Below are 22,794 nucleotides of genomic sequence, written 5' to 3' on the forward strand. Positions count from 1 at the left end.
AGACACTCACCAAAATGTTACAGTGATTGCCTTTAGATTGTGGGATTCCTGTAAATTTTGTTTTATTTTTTATTCCTTTATTATTATTGGACTTTCTGTGTATATGATTTTATATTATTTTTATAGAATCAGAAAAATATTCTTAATTTTGGAAATTTTGCTAAATAAATACCTTTATTTAGCAAAGTTGCATTTATCTTATTAGATATGTTTGTTTTCTCATCACCTACATAGCATCTGATATGCGTATGTGAAACTTAATGCTTATTAAATTGAATTTATATATATATTTAGTGGACCTTTCAAATTTCTTACTTTATTATATTGAATAACTGATTTGGGATTTCCTTACTTTGGTCCTTTTTTTGCTTAGTAGGTGATATTGTTGTTTTTGTTCTTTTTGCCTAATGGAGCCCATCAATAAACATTAAATGAGACTTAATTTGTAAAGGTTTTTGGTGTTACAAAGAGGTATGAGACATGGTCTCTGTCCAAATTTATCCATACCCTCTTCCCTGATAGTATCATGATCCTTTAAAGATCCACTATTGGAACTGTAAAAGAATATTTCTTAAATTGACCATATTAGTGTAAATAATGTAGATACATACCTAAGTTAAAAAGTTAGGCTTTTAGGCTTACCAGGATGACAGGATATAGGGCTATAGATGAATTTCAGTATGAGATAGCATTTGTTTAAATGTCTAAGGATTAGGAAACTGAACAAGTAATATGATTAAAACTTACTATAATAATCAAATGATACTTACCCCCAAGCTAATATCATATCTTTTTTTGGGGTCGGGGGGCGAAGGGGAACAGGACTTTATTGGGGAACAGTGTGTACTTTCAGGCCTTTTTTCCAAGTCAAGTTGTTGTCCTTTCAATCTTAGTTGTGGAGGGTGCTGTTCAGCTTCAAGTTGTTCTTTCAGTCTTAGTTGTGGAGGGCGCAGCTCAGCTCCAGGTCCAGTTGCCGTTGCTAGTTGTAGAGGGCGCTGCACACCATCCCTTGTGGGAGTCGCGGAATCGAACTGGCAACCTTTGTGTTTGAGAGAACGCCCTCCAACCCAACTGAGCCGTCCGGGAGGCAGCTCAGCTCAAGGTGCCGTGTTCAATCTTAGTTGCAGGGGGCGCTGCCCACCATCCCTTGTGGGACTCCAGGAATTGAACTGGCAACCTTGTGGTTGAGAGCCCACTGGCCCATGTGGGAATCGAACCGGCAGCCTTTGGAGTTAGGAGCATGGAGCTCTAACTGCCTGAGCCACCGGGCCGGCCCCATATCATATCTTTAATGTTATGAATAGTCTACCATGGACTGTCAGCACCTTTTAATATTTAATATTTAAATTTCAGCTGTTCTCGAACAACCCTGAAGGGCTTTGGCCTATAATAATGTGTAATTTTGCTGAAGTAAAAATTTGAATTACACATCTTTGAGGCTGATATGTGGGAAGGAAGTATAGGATTAGTATGTATGAGCGTAGAAGCTACAGTTAGAAGCCAGCATCCTAACTATTGGTCCAGTTCTTTTTCTGCTCATGTGGAACAGAATTCATCGTCCAGAATAGTGTGAGGTCAGGTAGAAAGGTAGGTTGGTGTCAGAGGAGATTGGTTGAGAAGATACACTTGGCCATGTTGATACCTTTTAGCATTTTCATTGATTGAGGTTTTAATTTACTAAGAATCACTGTTAGGGGTAGGGGCGTGTGTGTGTGTGTGTATGTGTGTGTGTGTGTTTGTGTGTGTGTGATTTAAACGGAATAGACTGAATAGTATAATGAACTTCCATATATCCATCACCCAATTCCAGTAACCACCAACATGTGGTGACTCCTGCCCTACCTACTTTTGCTGCTCCTGTATTACTTGAAACAAATCTCAGACATTTCATTTTATCTATAAATATTTCCATAGGTATCCCTAAAAGGAAAGGAATTTAAAAAACACACAATGCTATTAACATTCGGGATTTTAAAGTTTACTATCCATATAGCTTTGCAGTGAGGGGAGGGGTTGTCTCTGAGTGTCTAAAATTCTGTGTAGACTTTTGTTTGCGTATGCTTGCATGAATTTGACTGGATATAGTGTCCCTGGCTTTCATAGATCCTCAAAGGGTTCATGATCCACAAAGGACAAGAACCACTGATATTTATGTATTCACGACCATATATCAGTGAGGTAATGGAGTAGGCAAGAATATCAGGGAAGAGAGATATTAGTTCTTGTGAATAAAAGGACAGGCATTTATATCAGATTTGATGTCTCATAGGGTTACATGATGAAAAAAGGCCATAGACGGAAAAACTGGACTGAACGCTGGTTTGTACTAAAACCCAACATAATTTCTTATTATGTGAGTGAGGATCTGAAAGACAAGAAAGGAGACATTCTGTTGGATGAAAACTGCTGTGTAGAGGTAAGTTTTCTGGTGCTGCCCTCTGCTGCTCAAGTAGTTTATCTTCCTTCTTCTAGACTTGAGAGCCTTAACATAATCTTAAAATTTACATTTCTAAAATAATATAGTCATAAAATCGCCATAGTTTCTGAACTAAATATTAAAGATACCTGACAAAATTTTTATCTAATGTGAATTTATTTCCTGTCTTATACTCAGGAGCAAAGTATAGGGATTAAATCCCATTTACTTGTACATTTAAGGAATCATTTATTAAATAAAATGGAGTCATAAAACACAAAATAAAGCAAAAAAAATTTCAGGAAGACTGTGTTTGAAATCATGATTGTATCAGAAAATCTGGACCATTTGGAGTGCAATAAATAAAACTGATGAAGATGTGACCTTTGAATATTTTGGGTGACTTTCAGGACACTTTATTTACAACTGCTAATTCTGTAAAGAAGTGAAGTCCTCAAGAACATAATTTTTTGAGTTGTTAATTTATATCTGAACTACTACCATGTCTGTATTTGTTGAAGAATATTTAAAATACCTAAGATCTCACTCGTAAACAATAATGTATTTTGATGGATGAAGTGGTACAGATATATTAATGTCTTAGGGTGTGCAATGCCCACTTAAGGGGTCTTCTTAGAATCAACTAAACATGGAGACTCTCAAGGTTATGATAGGCCATACCAGCCTCCTTCTAAGGATGTAGGACAGGAACCGTAACTTGGAGCAGCAGCATCCCAGGTGTAAGGAGAGGAGAGCTACAGCAAGCGGGTGTGGAATCACCCAGGCCTCCCCAGGCTTATCACAGAGTCAGCTATTGGAACAATTCCATAGGTGTACCTTCCAGGGTTCCTGTAAGGGATGTGCTCAAGTACAAGAGTCACTGCTCAGTGAAGCCCAACGCATGGCATCCCGATCAGGTGTTGGTGGTTCTCCCAGTCCAGATGTGGTATGCTAATCAGGACGCGTGGTTCCCGTAGTGATGTCTCCTAGGGGACAGCATCAGTAAATCAGTAATAGGCACTTACAGATCTATATTTTTCACTGACGTTGAATTTCAGCCAGATTTGTATACATAGTTAAGATGGAATTGAATTTAAATACTTAAAAATGAAATTTTAAAGAACTAATTTTCCTTTCTGCTTTAGTCTTTGCCTGACAAAGATGGAAAGAAATGCCTTTTTCTCATAAAATGTTTTGATAAGACCTTTGAAATCAGTGCTTCAGATAAGAAGAAGAAACAGGAGTGGATTCAGGGTATGGTAATTTTGTTATTTATTACGACATAACTTGAGAGCTGTCACTTTTCTGTTTTTGAATTTCATTAGAGATACTAAGGGGTTGTTTCCTCATTGTCTATGGTTATTTCTGTGTGTAACATAGTAGCTTAAAAAAAAAAACAGTTAAGAGGAGTTCCCAAATTTTTCATCAATTTCATTTGCATGTGAACTTGTGGGAAAATTGTAAACTGGACATTTTGAGTTTTTTGCTCTTACTATTTAAAGAGTATGGAATTTCCCCTTTTAACAACTCTGAAGACTTTTAAAGTGGCCCCCGTGAGTGTTGAGTAATATGTAAAACAGAAGAGGAATAATGTAATAGTAGCTTTTGAATAATTTTCAAGATCTGTTATTTCCACAAGAAATCACTAGGTTCAAACACACACCTTAAGAACACAAACTTGATTTAATAACATTTAAACTGAAGTATTTTTCCAAAATTAGTAAAGAATGAGACACTATATATGAGATTTTGTATTTTTAAATCATGAAAGGGGATTCTGAATGTGATATTTTTGGACATAGATATGTTACCCGGACCTGAATTTTCTGTTTTTTGAATCCGTCTGCCTGCATGCACTGGCCCAAAGAAATGCATGAGCAGGAGTTTGCAGTATAGAAAGAAAAATAGTTTAATATTGAATTGGCCAATATGGAGGCAGGAAGCTAATGCTAAAAACCCGACTACCTGATGGTGTGTAGGTTGCAGATTATATGGGGCAAAATCACAAGACACTGTGGGTTAGGAGTTTGGGGTCCGGCTGGGAGCTGATTGGTTGGGAGTGAGGTAAAGGTAATAAACATTTCTTTAGGTCTTGAGGACAGCTCTGAGGTCTTTTCCAGCTTCCCTCTGTCTGGTTTCATGGGAAAGTAGCCAGGGGGTCATTCCACCTTAGGGCTCAGGAGCTGAAACATAACTCAGGTCAAGATGTTATCTTTAACCTGCCAGAGGTCCAGACCTGTGACCATGAGTCAGATTTGGCTACTGTCTGCTGCTGCCTCAGGGGTTGCTGATTATGGGGGAAAGGGTAGCTCTCTGAGGGGTGTATAGAGAGAGAGGGATATGCTTTCCAGAGCTGGGATTTAAAACTAAATTTAATCAAAGTTATAGGGACCCTCGGTTTCAGGTAAAAATATATTATATTGAAAATTGTGATCATTTTTGATGCGGTTTAAGAGTTTGAGGCAAGTGCAGCTAGGTTTGAATCCTCTTTCCTGAGTCACTTGGGTTGAGTCATGAATTCTGTAGCTGCTTTCCTCTTGTGTGGAATGGGGATAATAAGAATTAGATAATGAAGATATACTTGCACATTTTAAAATGGCTTATCCTTGCAGCAATGTTTGTGATAGATTGCAAGCAACTTAAATGTCCATTAATTGGGAAATAGTTGAATAAATTATGGTACAGTTACACAATGGAGTACTGTGCAATATTTTATGTATAGTGTTTTGTATACTGATACGGAAAGCTCTCCAAGATAAATTAAGTGAAAAAAGCGAGGTTCGGAAGAGTGTGTTATTCCACTATTTGGGTCAAAAGAAGGTGGAAGGCGTATATACATGTTTATTTGTAAATACTTAAAATATCTCAGGAAAGAAGCATAAGAAACTGTTAGCATTAGTTGCTAGGGGGAAGGGAAACCCAGTACTTGGGGATAGGAGTGGGAGGGAGACTTCCTCCATGTCCTTTCATGCTTTTGAATTTGAACAATGAAAGTATTAGCTATTCAAAAAATTCAATTTATATAATTGAAACAATCAGGAAAGAAATCAAATTTCATATAAAAATTAGATAATGCACATAAAAGGTATATATATAGCAAGTATTCAATAAATGGTAGTTACTGTTATCATTCAGGAAGGGGGTGTAGAGGGAGATGGTTTCATGAGGCATAGATGAAGGACAGACTAAACAACGCAGGTAGCAAATCAGATACCAGGACTTTGAATCTCAGCCCTTCCTACGTCTGAATCTTATTTGGCCTTCTGCGAAGTATGGAGAAGAGTTGAAAGTGTTTTAAATTCTTCCAGTGTGTTTGGTATTCCTGAGTCAAGTATCTGTTTAAGCTCAGATGTGCAGTTGTGGAATTTTGGAGCTAGAAGGGACTTTCGAGATCCTGTCTCTCATTTTAGAGATGAGGAAAGTGATGCTGCAAGAGCTTGTGTAACTTGCTCAGGGTCACAGTGCAGCTCAGTGACAGAATCAGAATCTACACGGGGTCTCTGTCTGGTTTTCTTCCCACTGTGCTTTTTGCATGTTAGGCTTACAAAGAATAAAGTGTATTTCCTGTTTTTTCTTCTACATCTTTTACAGCCATTCATTCTACTATCTATCTGTTGAAGTTGGGCAGCCCCCCGCCACACAAAGAAGCCCGTCAGCGTCGGAAAGAACTCCGGAAGAAGCTGCTGGCTGAGCAGGACGAGCTGGAGAGGCAGATGAAGGAGCTGCAGGCTGCCAATGAAAACAAGCAGCGGGAGCTGGAGACCGTGAGGAAGGTGGGAGTGGGCGCCTGGCTGGGGGCGGCTCTCATTTCATTGCAGGAGCCACAGCTGCCTTACTTTGGAGTTTTGATTTTACCAAGACCAGGTTACTGCAATTTTAGGGGGATTGTTTTTGGTGAACTGTGTTCTCAGGAAGTGTATCTAGACCACTGAATGAGACACCGTAGTTTTCCTAGCCCTGATAGAAGGGTGTCAGAGCAGAAAGGACATTTCATTGACCAGAAAAGCGTATTTATAAGAATGGGCACAGTTGAATTTTGTCTGAGAAAGATGAGAAAGTTTATTCTCCTATGGATGTCAAGGTCCCTTTTGGTGACCTGGGCAGGGTCTGTTGCTTCTTTATTTTTCCCCCCGTTAGCTCCCATCTTCACTCATGAGTACCTTGCAAGACCCAAGTATAGGACTGTGGGTTTTACTTACTGTTTGCAGTCAAAGATACAGTCTACCCAAACTCTCCTTTCGTCTCAGGGGTAGGGGGTCAAGTGCCATGGGCTGTACAGGATAGTTAATGTTTACTGGGGAACCCTGTTCCTCAGTTATATAATACAGTGGTTCCGGGGGTGGCAGTGAGTCCCCAGTGTGTGGGCATGGTCTTTGGGACACCTCCGGGATGAGCCTGTCTGCCTTGAATCATCAGTGAGCTCCTGTTAACCACGAGCTCAAAGACCTTTTGTGTCGTTCTCTGCAGCACCTTTGTCCTGGGGTATGGAGATTGTTCATAGTACAAAGCCCCACATTCGTGATGCGGTTCTCCCTTTGCAAACCATGGAAATGCTGCACTCTATGCTGACTTCCTCCGAGTAGACTCCAAAACTGTGTTATACTTTTATAATTTTAAGAACCATGGGAGCATACAATCTTAGAAACAGTTGTTGCTATCCAGCGCACCCACTTTCTAAAAGCAGCCCCTTAGGCTTCACTTCTCTTCCTTCTGAATCACTCCCGCGTCCTGCCTCTTTCTGCTGCAATACGTTTTCTTTCAAGACTCCCTTCACGGGCTCGGATGAGCACCGGCAGTACGCGATTGCTGCTTCCTCCATCCCCTTAGCACACTGCAGAAATGGGTGTTATGGGAGTGCGGTGGGCATCTATCTGGGCTTGGTGTCCCTTTATAATTAAAAAACATTATGAAATATGCATACAGAGGAGAATATAAAATATGTGTATACAAATAATTATGAAGTGAATATTCCTGAAACCACTACCTAAATTAAGATAGAAGCTCCTGTGTCCTTTCTTTCTTCTGTTTAATTTTTAAAAATTTAAAAACAGTAAAATTTGTGGGTTTTGTATAGTTTTTTTTAAATTGATTTTTAAAAGAATTTTTTTTATTGGGGGAATATTGGGAACAGTGTGTTTCTCCAGGGCCCATCAGCTCCAAGTCTTGTCCTTCAATCTAGTTGTGGAGAGCGCAGCTCAGCTTCAAGTCCAGTCACTGTTTTCAATCTTAATTGCAGGGGTGCAGCCCACCATCCCATGTGGGAATTGAACCAGCAACCTTGTTGTTGAGAGTTTGCACTCTAACCAACTGAGCCATCCAGCTGCCCCGGTTTTTGTGTAGTTTTATGAGTTTTTACACATGCACAGATTCTTGTAACCACGACAGACATAATACAGAACAATTCCAGTGCCTCAAAGAATCTCCTCATCCTGCTCCTTGTAGTCAGACCCTAACCCTCACACCAACCCCTGGGAACCACCGATCTGCGTTCTGTTCCCATATTTTTGCCTTTTCGAAATTGTCATATAAATGGAATCATACAGTTAGGTAGGTTTTCAAGACTGGATTCTTCCACTTAGCTTCGTGCATTTGAGATGCATCTATCGCACGTCCTTTCGGACTCTTTTAAACTCAGGCTTCTGGGAGCATGTAGGTGCCCTGCTTTGTGTTATGTGAATGTATGCCCGAGGCTAGGCCCCTGAGGCAGCTTCCCCACTGCCTAGTTTTATAGAATTATTTAAGCAACTGATTTGAGGTTTGATGGATAAGTGTTAGACAATTACTACAGGTCCCTTAATCTTTAATTGTCTTTTTCTTATCAAGACATAAAATTCTCCAATTTTTCATGGAAGCATTTTTAGAAAAATACTGCTTAGGTGAATATTTCAATCACCTGGAATTAGGTTACATATTTGTGAGTTTTGTTAAGATTCGAGACTGCTTAGTTAATTCAGAAGAAGGAATGAGAAATCATGGTATTTTTAAATAAATTAATAGATTTCTTTAAAAGGTTTACCAAATAACTTTTTTTGAGAAAAGACTTAGATTTTTTTTTTCTTCAGCTAAGACAGCAGATGATTTATTATACGCATTACATTCAGCCACAACTGAGAACGGAACTTGTCCAGAATGTCACAGGTCCGGAGCAAAGGACTGTTCTGTACGAGTAAAGTGGGTTTCTCAAAAGGTGGTAGCGGGGAGCAGATGGCAGTGTATGTTCTAGATCCATTGAGAAGTCCTAGATGTTAGGCATGCAGTCCAACAATTTGTTCCAGTATCCCTGGCCTCTGGCTTTCCTCATTTCTGCTCCTGTGGCTTCCACTGGTGCACAAGCTAGCGATTTACTTGGACCTCTGCCTCATCTTTCTTCTTTTGCGCTTCAGCCTAGGCATTCGCTTCTTCCTCCACCAACCACCTCCGCTTCTCCCCAAACTGTCCTTCATCTCCCACTACGTCTTGGGCACCCTTGAGAACCCATCGGTTCAGGAAATCATCAACTTAGATTTTTTTAGAGCAGTTTTAGGTTCACAATAACATTAAGAGGAAGGTACAGAGATTTCCCATGTGCCTCCTGTCGCTACACATGCAGAGCCTCCCCCATTGTCAAGTCCCCACCAGAGCGGTGCCTTTGTTACAGTTGGTTAGTCCACACTGACACTCGTGATCTCCCTAAGTCACAGTTTACATTTGGATTCACTCTTCTTGTACATTCTGTGGGTTTGCACAAATGTATAATGGCATATATCTACCGCTAAAGTGTCATTTAGAGTATTTTCACTGTCCTAAAAATCCTCTGTGCTCTGTCTATTCATCCATCCTCCACAAACAATTTTTAATTCTATTTTTCTTTATTTTAAAAATGTAATCATTTGAATAGGTAATACAATCATATGGTCCAAAATTTTAAAATACAAAAAGGGATTCAGTGAAAAGATTTCCTCCCACGTCTTTCTTCCCTCTGCCCAGTTCCCACCTCTTGCCTAAAATGACCACTATTTTTTATTTCTTATATATCCTTCTAGATTTATTAAATGTATATATAAGAACATATGCATATGCACTCTTATTTTCCCACTCTTTAAACACAATATGTACATACTCGATCTCATGGTTCTGCAACTAGTTTTTTTCAACTTATATATATATTTGAGATCTTTGCATTTCAGTATAAAGAGAGCTTTTTCATTCTTGTTTATGGCTATATAATGTTCTGTTAAATGGCTGTATCATTACTTATTTAACCAGGCCTTGGTAGATGAACATTTGGGTTTTAATCTTTTGTTTTAGTAGACAATACTGCAGGGGATTATTTTATACCTGTGTTCCTACACATGTTCTAATGTATCTGTAGAAAAAATTCTCAGAAGTGGGCTTGCTGGATCAGGGAATATCTATATCTATATCTATATCTATATCTATCTATAATCATGAAATCTAGGCTGATGAAACAGCCAGCATCTCAAATCTTGCTATTCACTGTATCAGAGTTCAAAGTGTTCTAGGGTTTGGCTATTAAGTACTTCAGCCCAGAAATGTCACACTTCACTTCTGTTTACAGTATTTTGACCAGAACTAGTCACGTGTTTCTGATGAGAAGTCAGCAATCAATCTTACTGGAGTTTCCTTCTAGTGAATTTTTCATTTCAGTTATTGTACTTTTCAGCTCCAGAATTTCCATTTGGTTCTTTTTATAATTTCTATCTTTTTATTGGTATTCTGTATTTGATGGGATATCATCATACCTTCTATTACTTCCTTAAACGTGCTTTTCTTTAGTTCTTTGAACATATAACTTCTGTGAAGTCTTTGCTAAATCCACCATCTGGGCCCTTTCAAAGGCAGTTTCTATTGCCTACTTTCTGCTCCCTGTGTATGAGTCACACTTTCCTCTTTCTTTGCTGAAAGAGATTTTCATAATTTTTTGTTGAAAACTGGACATTTTAGAGAACATATTGTAGCACTCTGAATACAGCTTCCTCCCCTCCCCCAACTGTTTGCTGGTTTATTTGTTTAGTAGTGTGGCTGGACTAGTGGCTGGACTATTTCCGTGAGGTCTGTTTTCTTCACTGTGTAAAGCCTCTGTGCTCTTCAGAGGAACAGCCTCAGGCACACACACAGTGCCCTGGCATGACCTGATATTAGCAGGGCTCTCTTTGAAAGTCTCTGTCACTCTGCCTCTGTTGGTGTCACAGCCCTCTCTGTTAGAGCTCACTAATCTCCAGTGGTTGCTCTGTTGTTTTCAGCAATACCCTGGGTCCTACAGTGCCCCACAGTCTGATATTATTTAAATTCAGGCCCACAGGTAGTCTTTAAGACTGGTTCCTACTGGTGAGGGCTCTTCTTGGCTGTCTTACCCAGGCTCTCTGTGTCAAACTTCCAGCTGGCCTGTGGTTGCTGGTCTCGCAGAGCTGGGAGCCTCTTATTCCTTACCACTAAAATCGCCATTGTTTGCAAGAGCATCTTTAGGCTTGAACTCCTCACACTGTGTTTTAAATAAAGTCAGTTCTCTTGGGGAGAGCTTCCGAGCCTGCCTTTTTCTCTGGGCAAACCTCTGCCAGTGTCTGGAGCTGGGGGCAGACAGTGGTCTGCGTCTTGTTGAGTGACACCCCTGCTTTATGAACCTGTCACTAGGTGGAGGTCATAGCCTCTGGTCTCAGCTTGCTGCTCCCGGTGTGGAACCTCTGCCCTACAGGTGAGTTGGGACAGAGGTGATCGTGCCCAGGATTCTCAGCCCATCATACCTGAAGTAGGACTTCCATCCTTTGAGTGGAGCTGGCTGGAGGAAGAGAGCCCCAGACCTCACAGCCACTCTTGCCTGGAATAGGGTTTCTGCAGCACGGAGCTGGGGAGGCTGAGAAATACTGTTGCCTGGCCGTCCTGGGGAGATGCTGCCGCCCTGAGCTGGGAGCTGAGGCGAGAGGCAGCACTGCGTTGTTAGTTCCATTGCTCGGGGGGAGCTTCCTTCTCGCTGACAGCATGGGGGAAGGGAGCCGCTGCCATAGACTCACTGTTATTCCTGAGATTTAGCTGATTTTCTTGGAAAAACGTTCTTTTGCTGTATGCCCTTAGAATAATTCCCAGAGACTTGCAGAGTTTTCATTTGTTTGTTTTTAATTGTTATTTTACTGGGGAGAGGGTCCCTGGAGTTCCTCATGCCACCCTTCTGGAAGTTGAGCTCTGGTAAAAGTTTTAAGGAAGAATGTGTGAGGTGACAAAGCTGTACAGGAAGAACTCAAGAAATAGATCTCGAACCTCATGAATGCGTTTGCAAGTGAATTTAACTCAATGATTTAATTGCAAAATGTTCAGACTTATTTGTTGGAATGGCTTTCCAGCAGATCTGAAAGTTTTTATTCTGTATTTATTGAACATGAACAATGTTTGAATTCTCACATATGTTTAAGTGTGACCATTTCTGTCTCCACTTTCACTGTAACATTTCCTGCTTTTCTGTGGATGGGTTTTTGATTGGGTAGAAACTGGAAGAAGCAGCATCTCGGGCAGCAGAAGAAGAAAAGAAACGACTTCAGACGCAAGTGGAACTACAGGCCAGGTTCAGCACAGAGCTGGAGCGAGAGAAGCTTGTGAGTACCACACGGCTGGGGAATGAGGCTGCATAAGCTCACAGAGCCATCCCGGTCGGGGGAGGGGTGGAGGTGTAGAGACAGGAGTGAGGCCATCTTGTCAGCTTGACTCTGCCACTGACTTGGCAGCAGGCTATTGGGAGAAGTTATATATTCATTCATTCATCCATTGTTGGTTTATGGAGCCCCTTCTATGTGCTTGGCACCATGCCAAGGATGTAAAGGTAAAAGACATAAACCTTGCTTTGAAGACCCCAAAGTAGAAATTTATGGAATTGGGTGATACGTACTGTGGTTAGGGCGACTATATGTCCTGGTTTGCCCGGGACAGTCCCTGCCATCCTGGTGTATTTTCCAAGGGTTCTGGCTTGGAAAATAAATAACTATGGAAAAAGTAAGCATAGGTTCCATGACATTTCTCCTCTATAATGAGCAAAGTGGGGGTTTCTGAAATCATGAGAACGCATGAATCTGGTCTGCTGTTCTGGGCAGCTCTGATTCATCTTAGAGGTCCCCATCCCCAAGAGAGCCAAGGTTCACGTGGTTCGCTGGTTCCTGGAGCACAGGTTTTCTCCCATGGAGTTGTGCTGAGCCCGCTGCCTATTACACAGATGCTCATCACGTCACCTTCAGTAACTCTCTGTTGTTTTGAGTTGAAATGGACATGTTTGTGTATTGAGAAAAGCACAGAGGAAGGCAGACGTGATGTAAAAGAATGCTACACGCACAGACAGAAGGTCTGGGTTTGTTGCCTCTCTGCTCCTTCTTACTGAGCATTAGTTTTCCTTTAAATTAAGGGGATCAGCATATGACCTCCCACAACTGTTACGAGGATGAAGTAAGCTAATGCCGTTGAAAATATTTTATAAAATGCAGGCATATATGTTACTATGTGTGCTATTACATTTAGGATGCCCCTGTCTTATGATTCTGAAGGCAGAGATTCAGAATCTTTAGTTCAGAAGAGAGAAACCATAAAGTTGTTAGGAGGAAGTGCCCTAGGGAGGGAGAATGGAGGGGTGCTCGGCAGACGGGTCCGTGCAGGAGGCGTCGTTGCAGGTCAGGGTTTTCTTTTCCCTTTGGTGGTTCTGACCAGGAGAGGGGTCATTCCTTTACAGAAGGCTCTGTTGGTAAAGAGCTTGTGTCTTTAAGACAGAAAAGAGAGAGAAATTATACAGGGAAACATTTTTTTTCTCTTGACTTGAGTCTTAAAGTGTGGAGTGGAAGGAATGGAGATATACCACGGCACTGGGCTTATTGTTTGTTATTGTTTGTCCCTGGACTCTTTGGATATGATCTTGGTGTTGGTATTGGGTGTGGTGCCCTCGCTGCCTCCACCTTCCATCCAAGGTCCGAGGGACAGGTCTGCCACCCTGTGGGCTATGGCGACCTCTCAGGATGGTGGTGGAGAGGGAGGCCTTCCTTGCGGGTGACGTCAGCCTGCGCTTAATCATGAGCTTTTTGTACCATCAGATCAGACAGCAGATGGAAGAACAGGTTGCCCAAAAGTCCTCAGAACTGGAACAGTACTTGCAGCGAGTACGGGAGCTGGAAGACATGTACGTAAAGCTGCAGGAGGCGCTTGAGGATGAGAAGCAGGCCCGGCAGGACGAAGAGACCGTGCGGAAGCTTCAGGCCAGGTGCCAGACCAGTTTGTACACTGTGCTTTATGTACTTTGCTTGGGCTAATAGTTTCTAGGAATTACTGACACTCTGGAGGAGAGGGGGAGTGTCTCTGCCAGATTGGGGAGACCCCAGCGGGTTGGCTGGCTGTGTTGTGTATTCTCAATCTGGGGCACTGGAAGAACCTTGCTTCTGGGGCTAAAGACGGCCTTATATCTATTTTAGAGCAGTCCTCTGGGTATATTTGCTTGGGTGCCCTTCGTCGTATTCTAGAATGTCCGTGGGCCCAGGATCAGCTCTGGTGAGAACCTGACTTCTTCCACATGTTCCAGACCAGAGAGGACCCTAGGTTTGGGGACAGGGGACTGCTTCAGGGTAGAGTTGCAGCCACTTTGGGGGGATAAGGAGGAAATAAGCAGTTTCCTTTGGGTCATTCAAGATTGGAGACATTCCTTAAATAATTATTATTTGAAATCTTAGTTTTAGAAGTTCTTAAAACTTAGATTTTTTCCCCTCTTATACCTTTTAAAGCCAGTATACTGTTTATGATAGTCATGTTCTGGGTGAAAATTCTAAATTTTTGGCTTTTGTAGCAGCAGGGAGGGCAAAGTAGAATGAAGACCCCAAAAGGAAATTTGAGCTATCCTCATCCAGTTTCTAACTTGCTCTCCCATTTACTTTCTTCAAGATGTCTGGGCTGCAACACTGAAAATATTTACCTCAGCAGCAGCAGCTGGTTGGTGCAGATACACCTTAGGCTTTGAGCTATGACGCCCTGTTTTGGGAGCAATTGTGAGATGAGCTGGGGCAGGTTTTCCATGGCTGCCATGCCACATGTGGAGCAGCCAAAGATGTTCATTTAGTCTTTAGGGAGGAAGAGAGAAAAAAAAGGAGGTCTTTGCTGTGTACTTCGCCAAAATGACTTCAAAAATAAATAGCCTTTAAAATTTTGATTCTGTTAAGGAAAAATTATCTTCCAAATAGAAACTTAAATGCTTAGCATATTGCCTGGCATTTATAGGTCCCACTGTATTTGTTCACTGTACTGCAATGGTATCCAGATCCTTGGGACTGTCAGCCAGTTGTCCTTGGCAGTGATGATAGCACAGGATTCTACCTGGGAAGGTTGGAGTCCCATGTGACTTCCAGAGAGGCATTCTAAGGGACATGAGATGTTTTTTTGATCCTCTTTATTGATAGTTCGGTGGTAAAGGAATGCACATGGTCAGGCAAATTAAGAATTTATTGTAAGAGAGATAAGTCTATTGGGCTGAGCAAAGACAGCTACAGTCTGGGCTGCATGTCTAAAGGAGACTTGCAGCCCCGAAGGAGGGGGTGAGGAGGGTTTTATAGGGGCTGTTCTGACAGGGGAGCATTGTTTGAATAGAAAACGTTGACTGCCTGTAAGCCAGTAGCTGCTTTGTGGCTTTTTCTGTTATCGCAAGTTTAGCTCAAGGTGCTTAGTTTATCGCAAAGTGCAGGCCAACAGACATTTTATTGTTTTCTTGCAGACATGGCTCTGTCTGTAAATCAAGGTCTCTGAGACCTAACATTCAGCGACCTAACTTTAAGTCAAGGTCTCTAACATTCAGAGACCTAACATTTATAATTTGCGATATGTTGGGAATTTATAGATTGCCCCTGTGCAGAGAATTTATAGGTGAGCAATGGTGCATGTATTAACTCTCGACAGTTTTGAGAGAGGTTGATTATGCCACAGCAGAGATTATACCACAAAGTGAATTAGATAACTCTAGAAATTTATTACAGTATTAGTTATTTTGTGTTTGTAGAATGAATGATGTTTTGAATAAGAGACAATTTTGGATAATAAAACTTGTTGTTTTTAACCAGTGGTAAATATCAGAATCACCTGTAAAGCTTTCACAAAATACATGTCGGGCCTGTCTCACATTTACTGACTCAAAGTATCTGTGGCTAGGAGCCAGGTACTGTTATTTAAAAAGCTCAGGCTAATTATTTGGTGCACTCTGGTTTAAGTACATAGCAAAATGGTTTCAAAGTTTTGAATGCAAATATAACTATTATATACAGATCTGCTCCAATAAACTGAAATTACTGTACAAAAGTTAACTTTTTCTTGGTGTGCAAAGGCCACTTTATGAATACAATTATTTTACTATTCTAAATTATTTTTCTTTCAACTTTGTTTTTGGAACTTGAAATGGACAAACTGCCCCCCTCTGGTGGTCATTTTTAAGTGAGGCAAGTCCTTCTCTTTCCGGAAGTCCCAAAAGGTGGGCCTCGTTCCGAGAGACATTTTGTCAGATTGGCAAAGGGGGCTTTCTTCTTGTTTCCACTCCTCAGAGGAGACCTTTCTGGGTAGAAAATCATAGGAAGTCGTCATGGAGTTGGGATAGAAATATTTAAGCCTGGCACTAATGAAATGAAACATAATCTTAGGCCCAGGGTGTATGACAAGGGTTAATCCTGTTCTTTCAGCATTAGCGAGTCATTCTTGGAATATCTGGCATCTTGCCCTTGCCATAGATGGTCTTTTCTCTGTCAGTGTCTTAAGTTTCCCCAGAGATACTTTTTAATAGTAAATTGTTTAAATACACGAACTTTGATTTGAGCCATCGGGGTCTTGTAATTTTTTTTTTCATTAAAATTGAAGTTTGTTGTGATATGTTGTGATATGTAATCCTAAAGGTTGTCCAATCTCTTCTGAATAGGAGCTCAGAAGAAAACTGTTCATTTAACATTTGGACAACTCAGTTCCTGGAAAGCTCTTGAGGCAAAGCCACATTCTGCCCCATTATAACTGCCACCCACTAAGTTTTTGGATCTGTAAGGCCTAGGAGCATACCTTAGTCGTGTCTGTGTGCCACTGGCACATGGTAAACGCCCGAGGGATAGTTTTTGAATGAATAAATGGATCCAAGTTTTATTCACTGGGGCCACGTGAAAGAATAGGCTCTCTTTTATGATCACGTGATAATACCTTTCATTTATTTGAAAGCAGTTAGGAACTGAGCTCTGGAGTGAGGTCTGGTTTGAGTCTCAGATCTGGTAATTTCTAGCTGTGTAATTTTAGAAAAGTTATTTCACTGCTTTCAGCCTTCAGTGCCTTATCTGTAAAATAAGGGTAACTGCCAACCTCGTGGGGTTGTTGTAAAGATTAAATAAGATAATGCATGCAAAGTTCTTAGGGTACGGTCTGGCATTTGGTAGGCACTCAGAGTGTGTTGGTTTCTGTTTCTTTATTTGCAGATGAGGAAGATAATGTGAAGAATATCAAAATAAGCATTTGTAAAAGATATTGACAGGCTGGAATGATTGTTTTTATACTAAGACGATAGTTTAAAATATCAACAGAACAAGTACAGGAGCCAGGAAACCTGGCTAAATAGCAATTCATTTAAAAAGATTCGGGGTTTTACTTCCTTGTCGTATGATTGCCAAAACCTCATATACTCTCAGGCAGCATTAGTGAATGCAAAGGACCCATAACAAATGAGGCATTATTCCCTCTGTAATAATAAGAACTACTATTTAGTGAGCATTTTCTACGTGATGGGCACTATTCTAAGTACCTTACACACATTGTCACATTTAACTCATCAGCAAACTTTTGATGGTGAGTGTAGTTCCTATTTCTTTTTTGTAAACAAGGAAACTGAGGCACAGAGAGGTTAAAATCTTTGGTCGGGCTTGTTTACAAACCACAGAAGCCAACCTGAGTTAGCTAAAGTAATAAAATAATTTTGTGGAAGATTCCTGAGTAGTTTACCAGTTCCACAGAAAGGGAGGTGGCCAGGCCTGGGACACAGGCAGGAACCAAGGGAGACTCAGCCCAAACCAGGCCAAGGGAAGAGTCCAGTTGGGATGCACTGATGCCAGTGGGTGGTCACTCCTGCCGTCACTCGACAGTGGATATTGCTGTCACTAGCAAGATACATTCTCCACGGTCTTTGCTTCTTTGTGTCAGTTGCTTCAGAGTCAGTGTTCCGGGAGGGACACCTGCTTAGCCAAGCCCAGCTGAAGCCTTCACCAGGCCCTGGCTGCCACCAGGCAGGGGGCAGGTGTCTGGCCTATGGCTTGTATAGTGGGAGATGGGCCATACTTCCCATCGAGATGCCTACTGTGACAGATTCCCTAGATTCATGAACGGGGTTCAGATGCTGGGCAGCCTAAATACCTGCAAATGTCCATCCCCCCTCTATTCTTTCACCACTAGGGTGAAGAAACAGGGGCCGGCCCTTCCAGTCTTGTTCACTGTCATACTCCCCGTGCCTAGAAAAGTACATAGAAGGTACATAATAGATGCTGCACTGGTCAGACTACATTTGCAGTGTTGTATTCAGGTGTGGACCTCACACTCCAAGAGACACCTGAGGAGGGCGCAGATCGGTCCTTTGTGGAACTAGGGATAGTGGATGGGAGAACTCATTTAACACGTTGCCTACGGATCACGAGAATCTTCACGAGGGATTTAAACCCCGTCGTATGCAACGTGTTAATTGAGGAAGAACTCTCTAAAGATTGAGGCTGCCCATAAATAGACTGACCCGATCTGTGACACTGACAGAGAATTTGAGCAGAGTTGTACAATCGTCTCGCAGGATGTTGTAGAGGGAATTCTTACAGTGGTGTGGGTGGGGTTTGGGGCTGGAGGAGTTGGTGGTCAGATAAGGGGCACACAGTCTGTTAATTTACTTCCTTTGTTGTTGGTTTTAGAAGAGCGGATGCTCTTAGGTAATACCGTGTTTCCCCGAAAATAAGACCTACCCAGACTATCAGCTCTAATGCGTCTTTTGGAGCAAAAATTGATATAAGACCCGGTAGTATATTATATATTATATTATACTACACTATATTATATCCAGTCTTATATTACAGTAAATTAAGACTGGGTCTTATATTAATTTTTGCTCCAAAAGACGCATTAGAGCTGATGGTCTGGCTAGGTCTTATTTTCGGGGAAACACGGTAGTAACTGGCCTGCCACGTAGCGTGTTGCCATAATACTGATGGTCAAGCCACTAGAGATGAGTCCTGTCCTGGGCTGGCATCTAACCACATTGTCCACACTTTGGATACAGGTTTGGGCTGTATGTTAGTTTGTTTATTTAAATATCTGCATAGCTGGCTGTTCTCAGATAGGTAGCCTGATATTGAAAGGTAACATTTTGGAGTCACACAGACCTGGTTCAAAATCCACTGCTACTTGTGCAACATACTTTTAAACTGTTTGATTTTTGATTGCTTCATCTGTAACTGAGGGATAATAATACTTTCCAGAATTATTGTGGGGTTAGCAATAATGCAGGTAGAATGCCTGGCATGTTCAGTAAATGGTATCTATTATTATTCTACTTTTTGTTAGTTCCTTCTTCCCTGATATGCATTAGTTTGTCAGCGTTTTCCTTGATAATAGGTTTTTACTAGATGAAAACTATTTGAATGTTGTAACAACCAGGCAAATTTCAAAACTTGGCCTTACCCCCTACCAGGTGAAAGACTTGGTACAGGTCACTTAACCTTTGTGCCTCACTTTCTCTGTCTCTAAAATGTGAATAATAATACTTAAGTGTATTGTGAGGATTAATTGAGAAAATACACTTAGTTCTTGACCCAGTTCGTGGCACATTAAGCCCTCCTTAAATGTTATTATTTTTCAGAAAGGGTGAAACAGAGTTTGGAGCAGGACACATGGGTCACCTTGCCAGTTTTGTGAACCTGGGCCTCTCTGGCAACTGGTTGCCTCCTTGTAAAATGAGACGCAGATTAGATGACCTCAAATATTCTTCCCTGCTCTAATGCGCCCCCATCAAGTGCTGGGTCATGTGTGGTGACCCGGCTCATTTGATCCTGAGCTGTCCACATTGCAGGTTGTTGGAGGAAGAGTCTTCCAAGAGGGCTGAACTGGAGAAGTGGCACGTGGAGCAGCAGCAGGCCATGCAGACAACTGAGGCAGAGAAGCAGGAGTTGGAGAATCAGCGAGTTATGAAGGAACAGGCGCTGCAGGAAGCCATGGAACAGCTGGAGCAGCTGGAGTTAGAACGGAGACAGGCGCTTGAGCAGTATGAGGTAAGCGCATCCCTGCAAATGTGTGTGTTTGAATGTTAAAGAGCAAACATTTTTTAATAAGAGAACATTTGCATAGCTATGGGAAGCCATAGTAAAAGTTTTGCTTCACTGTAAGTAAGAAGGAAGACGTTTGTATAGGTGATGAGACAGAAACCACACAATAACTCAAACAAGGGAAGTTTAATATAAACAAGTATTAAATATAACAGGATTAATTACGAAGAGGTGAAGAAAACTCTGAACACAGGAATGGCAGATGCAGGACGCAGCTAGTGCCTCTAGGACTGAGGCAGAGCACCCAGGAAGGAACATCTGGAAGAGGGTCCCCTTAAGCCCAGCCCTGTGAGCCAGACCTCTGTGCGGAGGGCACAGGCTTGGCCCGCTGGATGGCAGATAAGCTCTCCTGGGTGCTGTGCCAGCAGAGCTCCCTGGGAAGCTGCCCACAGGCAGGTGCCACTGAAACTCAGTGGGGTGAACACCATAGGTGTCCCGCGTACCACAGGAGCACAGTGAACTTGGAAGCAAAGCCCCTTCCTCCTCCACTGTCCCTTCAGCACCCTCTACTGACAGCTTACATTGTGCCAGCTGGTGTGGGAGAATTAAATGTCAGAAGCGGGACAATGAACTTGGAGCTGAGAGGCAGTAAGCCGTAACTAGCACACAGGATTTTATATTCATCTATAGTTAGTGTGGATTAGGTCCTGTGTGTGACCTCAGGCAGGTTACTTAACCACTCTGAATCCTAGTTTCCGCGTCTATAAAATGGGAGTGACAATAGTTTCTTGCTTCTTAGAGTAGTTGTGAGGGTTTAATGAGATAATCCGCAAGCATATAATAAGTGTCCAATCTTTGTTATGTGGCTCTTAGGCAACCAGTGTTTGCATAATCCCAAATCTCCTTTTGTTCCAGGGAGTTAAAAAGAAGTTAGAGATGGCAACTAATAAGACCAAGAGCTGGAAGGACAAAGTGGCCCATCACGAAGGACTGATTCGGCTGATAGAACCAGGTAACACATTCTTTGAGGTTATCATTTGTTTATTCAATTTATTTTTCTGTTTTATTTATGTATTTGAATTGTGCAAAGAAACTTCTTTAGCTCAAATATACAGAAACCCAAGCTGTTTAGGGTAAATTTCTCTTGACTGATTTAGCCTCTACCAGATAAGAAGGCCCAGGTAATCCCCTTTGTGTACATCTTCTGGTGGTTCTGGCTGGTTATGACATTTATGGGTGTTCCTCAGAGAAGAGATGAAGTAGGAGAGCTACTCTTTTGTCTGTGGAAAAATGATAATGCTCCTTGAAGAATACATACTTCCTACATTTAAAGCACGTTTGTCTTTTAGGTTCAAAAAACCCTCACCTGATCACTAACTGGGGCCCTGCAGCTTTCACCCAGGCAGAACTTGAAGAGAGAGAGAAGACCTGGAAAGGAAAAAAGACCACAGAGTGACAGCAGTCACATCAGTTCTGTAGATTCCGAGTGTCGCTGGAAAGCTTTATGCTAAAGACAACAGGGACTGGCTTTGCGGCTTCTAACTCTTCTTCCTTCAATACTCCTATTGGGTCAATATACCAAGGAAGCCTGATTTGTCTTCCTGCAAATAAGGGCTTACCAGAAAAGAAAAAAAAAGTCAGCATTGTCAAGCTCTTAATAGACTCTTTCTTTGAAAACTTCAGCTTCTGAAAATTCCTTTTTAGCTCTCAGATTCTTGTTGGAACAAGGCCACGTACAAACAGTGCAGTTGGCGCTGTCGTCCTCATTGTTTGGAGGGGAGCGGGGTTTGGTGCTCAAGTTCACTGGATAATCAGAACCTCTGAGGACGGGTCAGTCACTTGCTGTGGCCACGTGTCCTTCTCCAAGTACCTGTTTCTAAACTAGATGGGCCAGTCTGCTTGCCCTCATGTGCCAGTTCCCATGGGATGCCTTCAGCTGTTGCTGCTCTGATAGAGAAGTCACTAGCTGCCCGTGGACCTGGCTTTGACTAAGTGGTTATAGCCCATATATGCGTTGTACAGACAGTTTCTATTTAATGCAGTGTTACTGATTTACATTCTGGCTTCAGTGTCACTATCTAGGAGGAAGAAATCCTTTTAAACAATGCTTTGGCTAAGATAGATATAGTAAGTCCTCACTTAACATCATCGATAGGTTCTGCGACTTTAAGCGAAGTGACATATAGCGCAAAAGCAATGTTTCCCATAGGCAAATTCATATAAACAAGAGTTAAGTTCCTATGGCGTCTCATCAACATTATAACAAAACTACGTTGAATGAAATGGTTATTTGAAGACGTGCTGTACTTATGAATCAAAGCACAGAGATGAACTAAGTAAATCCCATTGGAATGATATTTTTATACTACCATGTTTCCCCAAAAATAAGACCTGGCTGGACTATTAGCTCTAATGCGTCTTTTGGAGCAAAAATTAATATATGACCCAGTATTATATTATTATATTATATTATATTACCCAGTCTTATATTATATTATAGTATAAGACCCAGTCTTATACTATATTATATTATATTATATATTATACCAGGTCTTATATAATATAAGACCTGGTCTTATATTAAAATAATACCGGGTCTTATATTAATTTTTGCTCCAAAAGACGCAGTAGAACTGATGGTTCGGCTAGGTCTTATTTTCGGGGTAAGACAGTAACTGAATTCCTCCTAAGGTTTAAAATGGTTTCCACTGTCAAAGTGCTGATGGACCCCTTGATTTTACTTTTGTAGTTACTGTACAGAAAATTTCAGGAGTGTGGGAATGCTTGTCAGAATCAGGCCTTTTACTTCATAGACAGGGATATGTTCATTTATAGGAATTATATGTGAAAAAAGTTTCTAAAATGTATTTTTGTGATGTGCTGTGTTGAGGGAACAAAATATTTATAATTTTCAAACATTCTTACCTAAATATTGTACAATGTAATATGCTGAACATTCTTAATTTTTTGCTAATTTTCTAAGGTATAGTAACAATGTTTTATATGGTTGTTTTTTTTTTGTAAAATGGGCTCAGTAAGAAAATAAAAAATACCAGAACTACATTTTAAACTGTCTGATTTAATAAGACAATTGGGTAAAGTTTGTATATGTGTGCATATTTT

At 41.3% G+C, this 22,794-nt stretch overlaps 1 protein-coding gene across 1 annotated transcript in view; it reads left to right on the forward strand.

Moving 5' to 3' along the window:
• Nucleotides 1–22,038, forward strand: part of SWAP70 (switching B cell complex subunit SWAP70) — a 68,782-nt gene extending 46,744 nt beyond the window's left edge. The window contains exons 5-12 of the mRNA XM_019728955.2: nt 2,270–2,416; nt 3,562–3,670; nt 6,008–6,189; nt 11,893–12,000; nt 13,474–13,640; nt 19,479–19,677; nt 20,587–20,683; nt 21,021–22,038. Coding sequence (XP_019584514.1) covers nt 2,270–2,416; nt 3,562–3,670; nt 6,008–6,189; nt 11,893–12,000; nt 13,474–13,640; nt 19,479–19,677; nt 20,587–20,683; nt 21,021–21,127 — 1,116 coding nt within the window. The 3' untranslated portion in view covers nt 21,128–22,038. The remainder of the gene's footprint in view (nt 1–2,269; nt 2,417–3,561; nt 3,671–6,007; nt 6,190–11,892; nt 12,001–13,473; nt 13,641–19,478; nt 19,678–20,586; nt 20,684–21,020) is intronic.
• Nucleotides 22,039–22,794: the final 756 nt, after the last annotated feature.

This window comes from Rhinolophus sinicus, linkage group LG06 (assembly GCF_036562045.2).
Source record: "Rhinolophus sinicus isolate RSC01 linkage group LG06, ASM3656204v1, whole genome shotgun sequence".
NCBI classification, from domain to species: domain Eukaryota; kingdom Metazoa; phylum Chordata; class Mammalia; order Chiroptera; family Rhinolophidae; genus Rhinolophus; species Rhinolophus sinicus.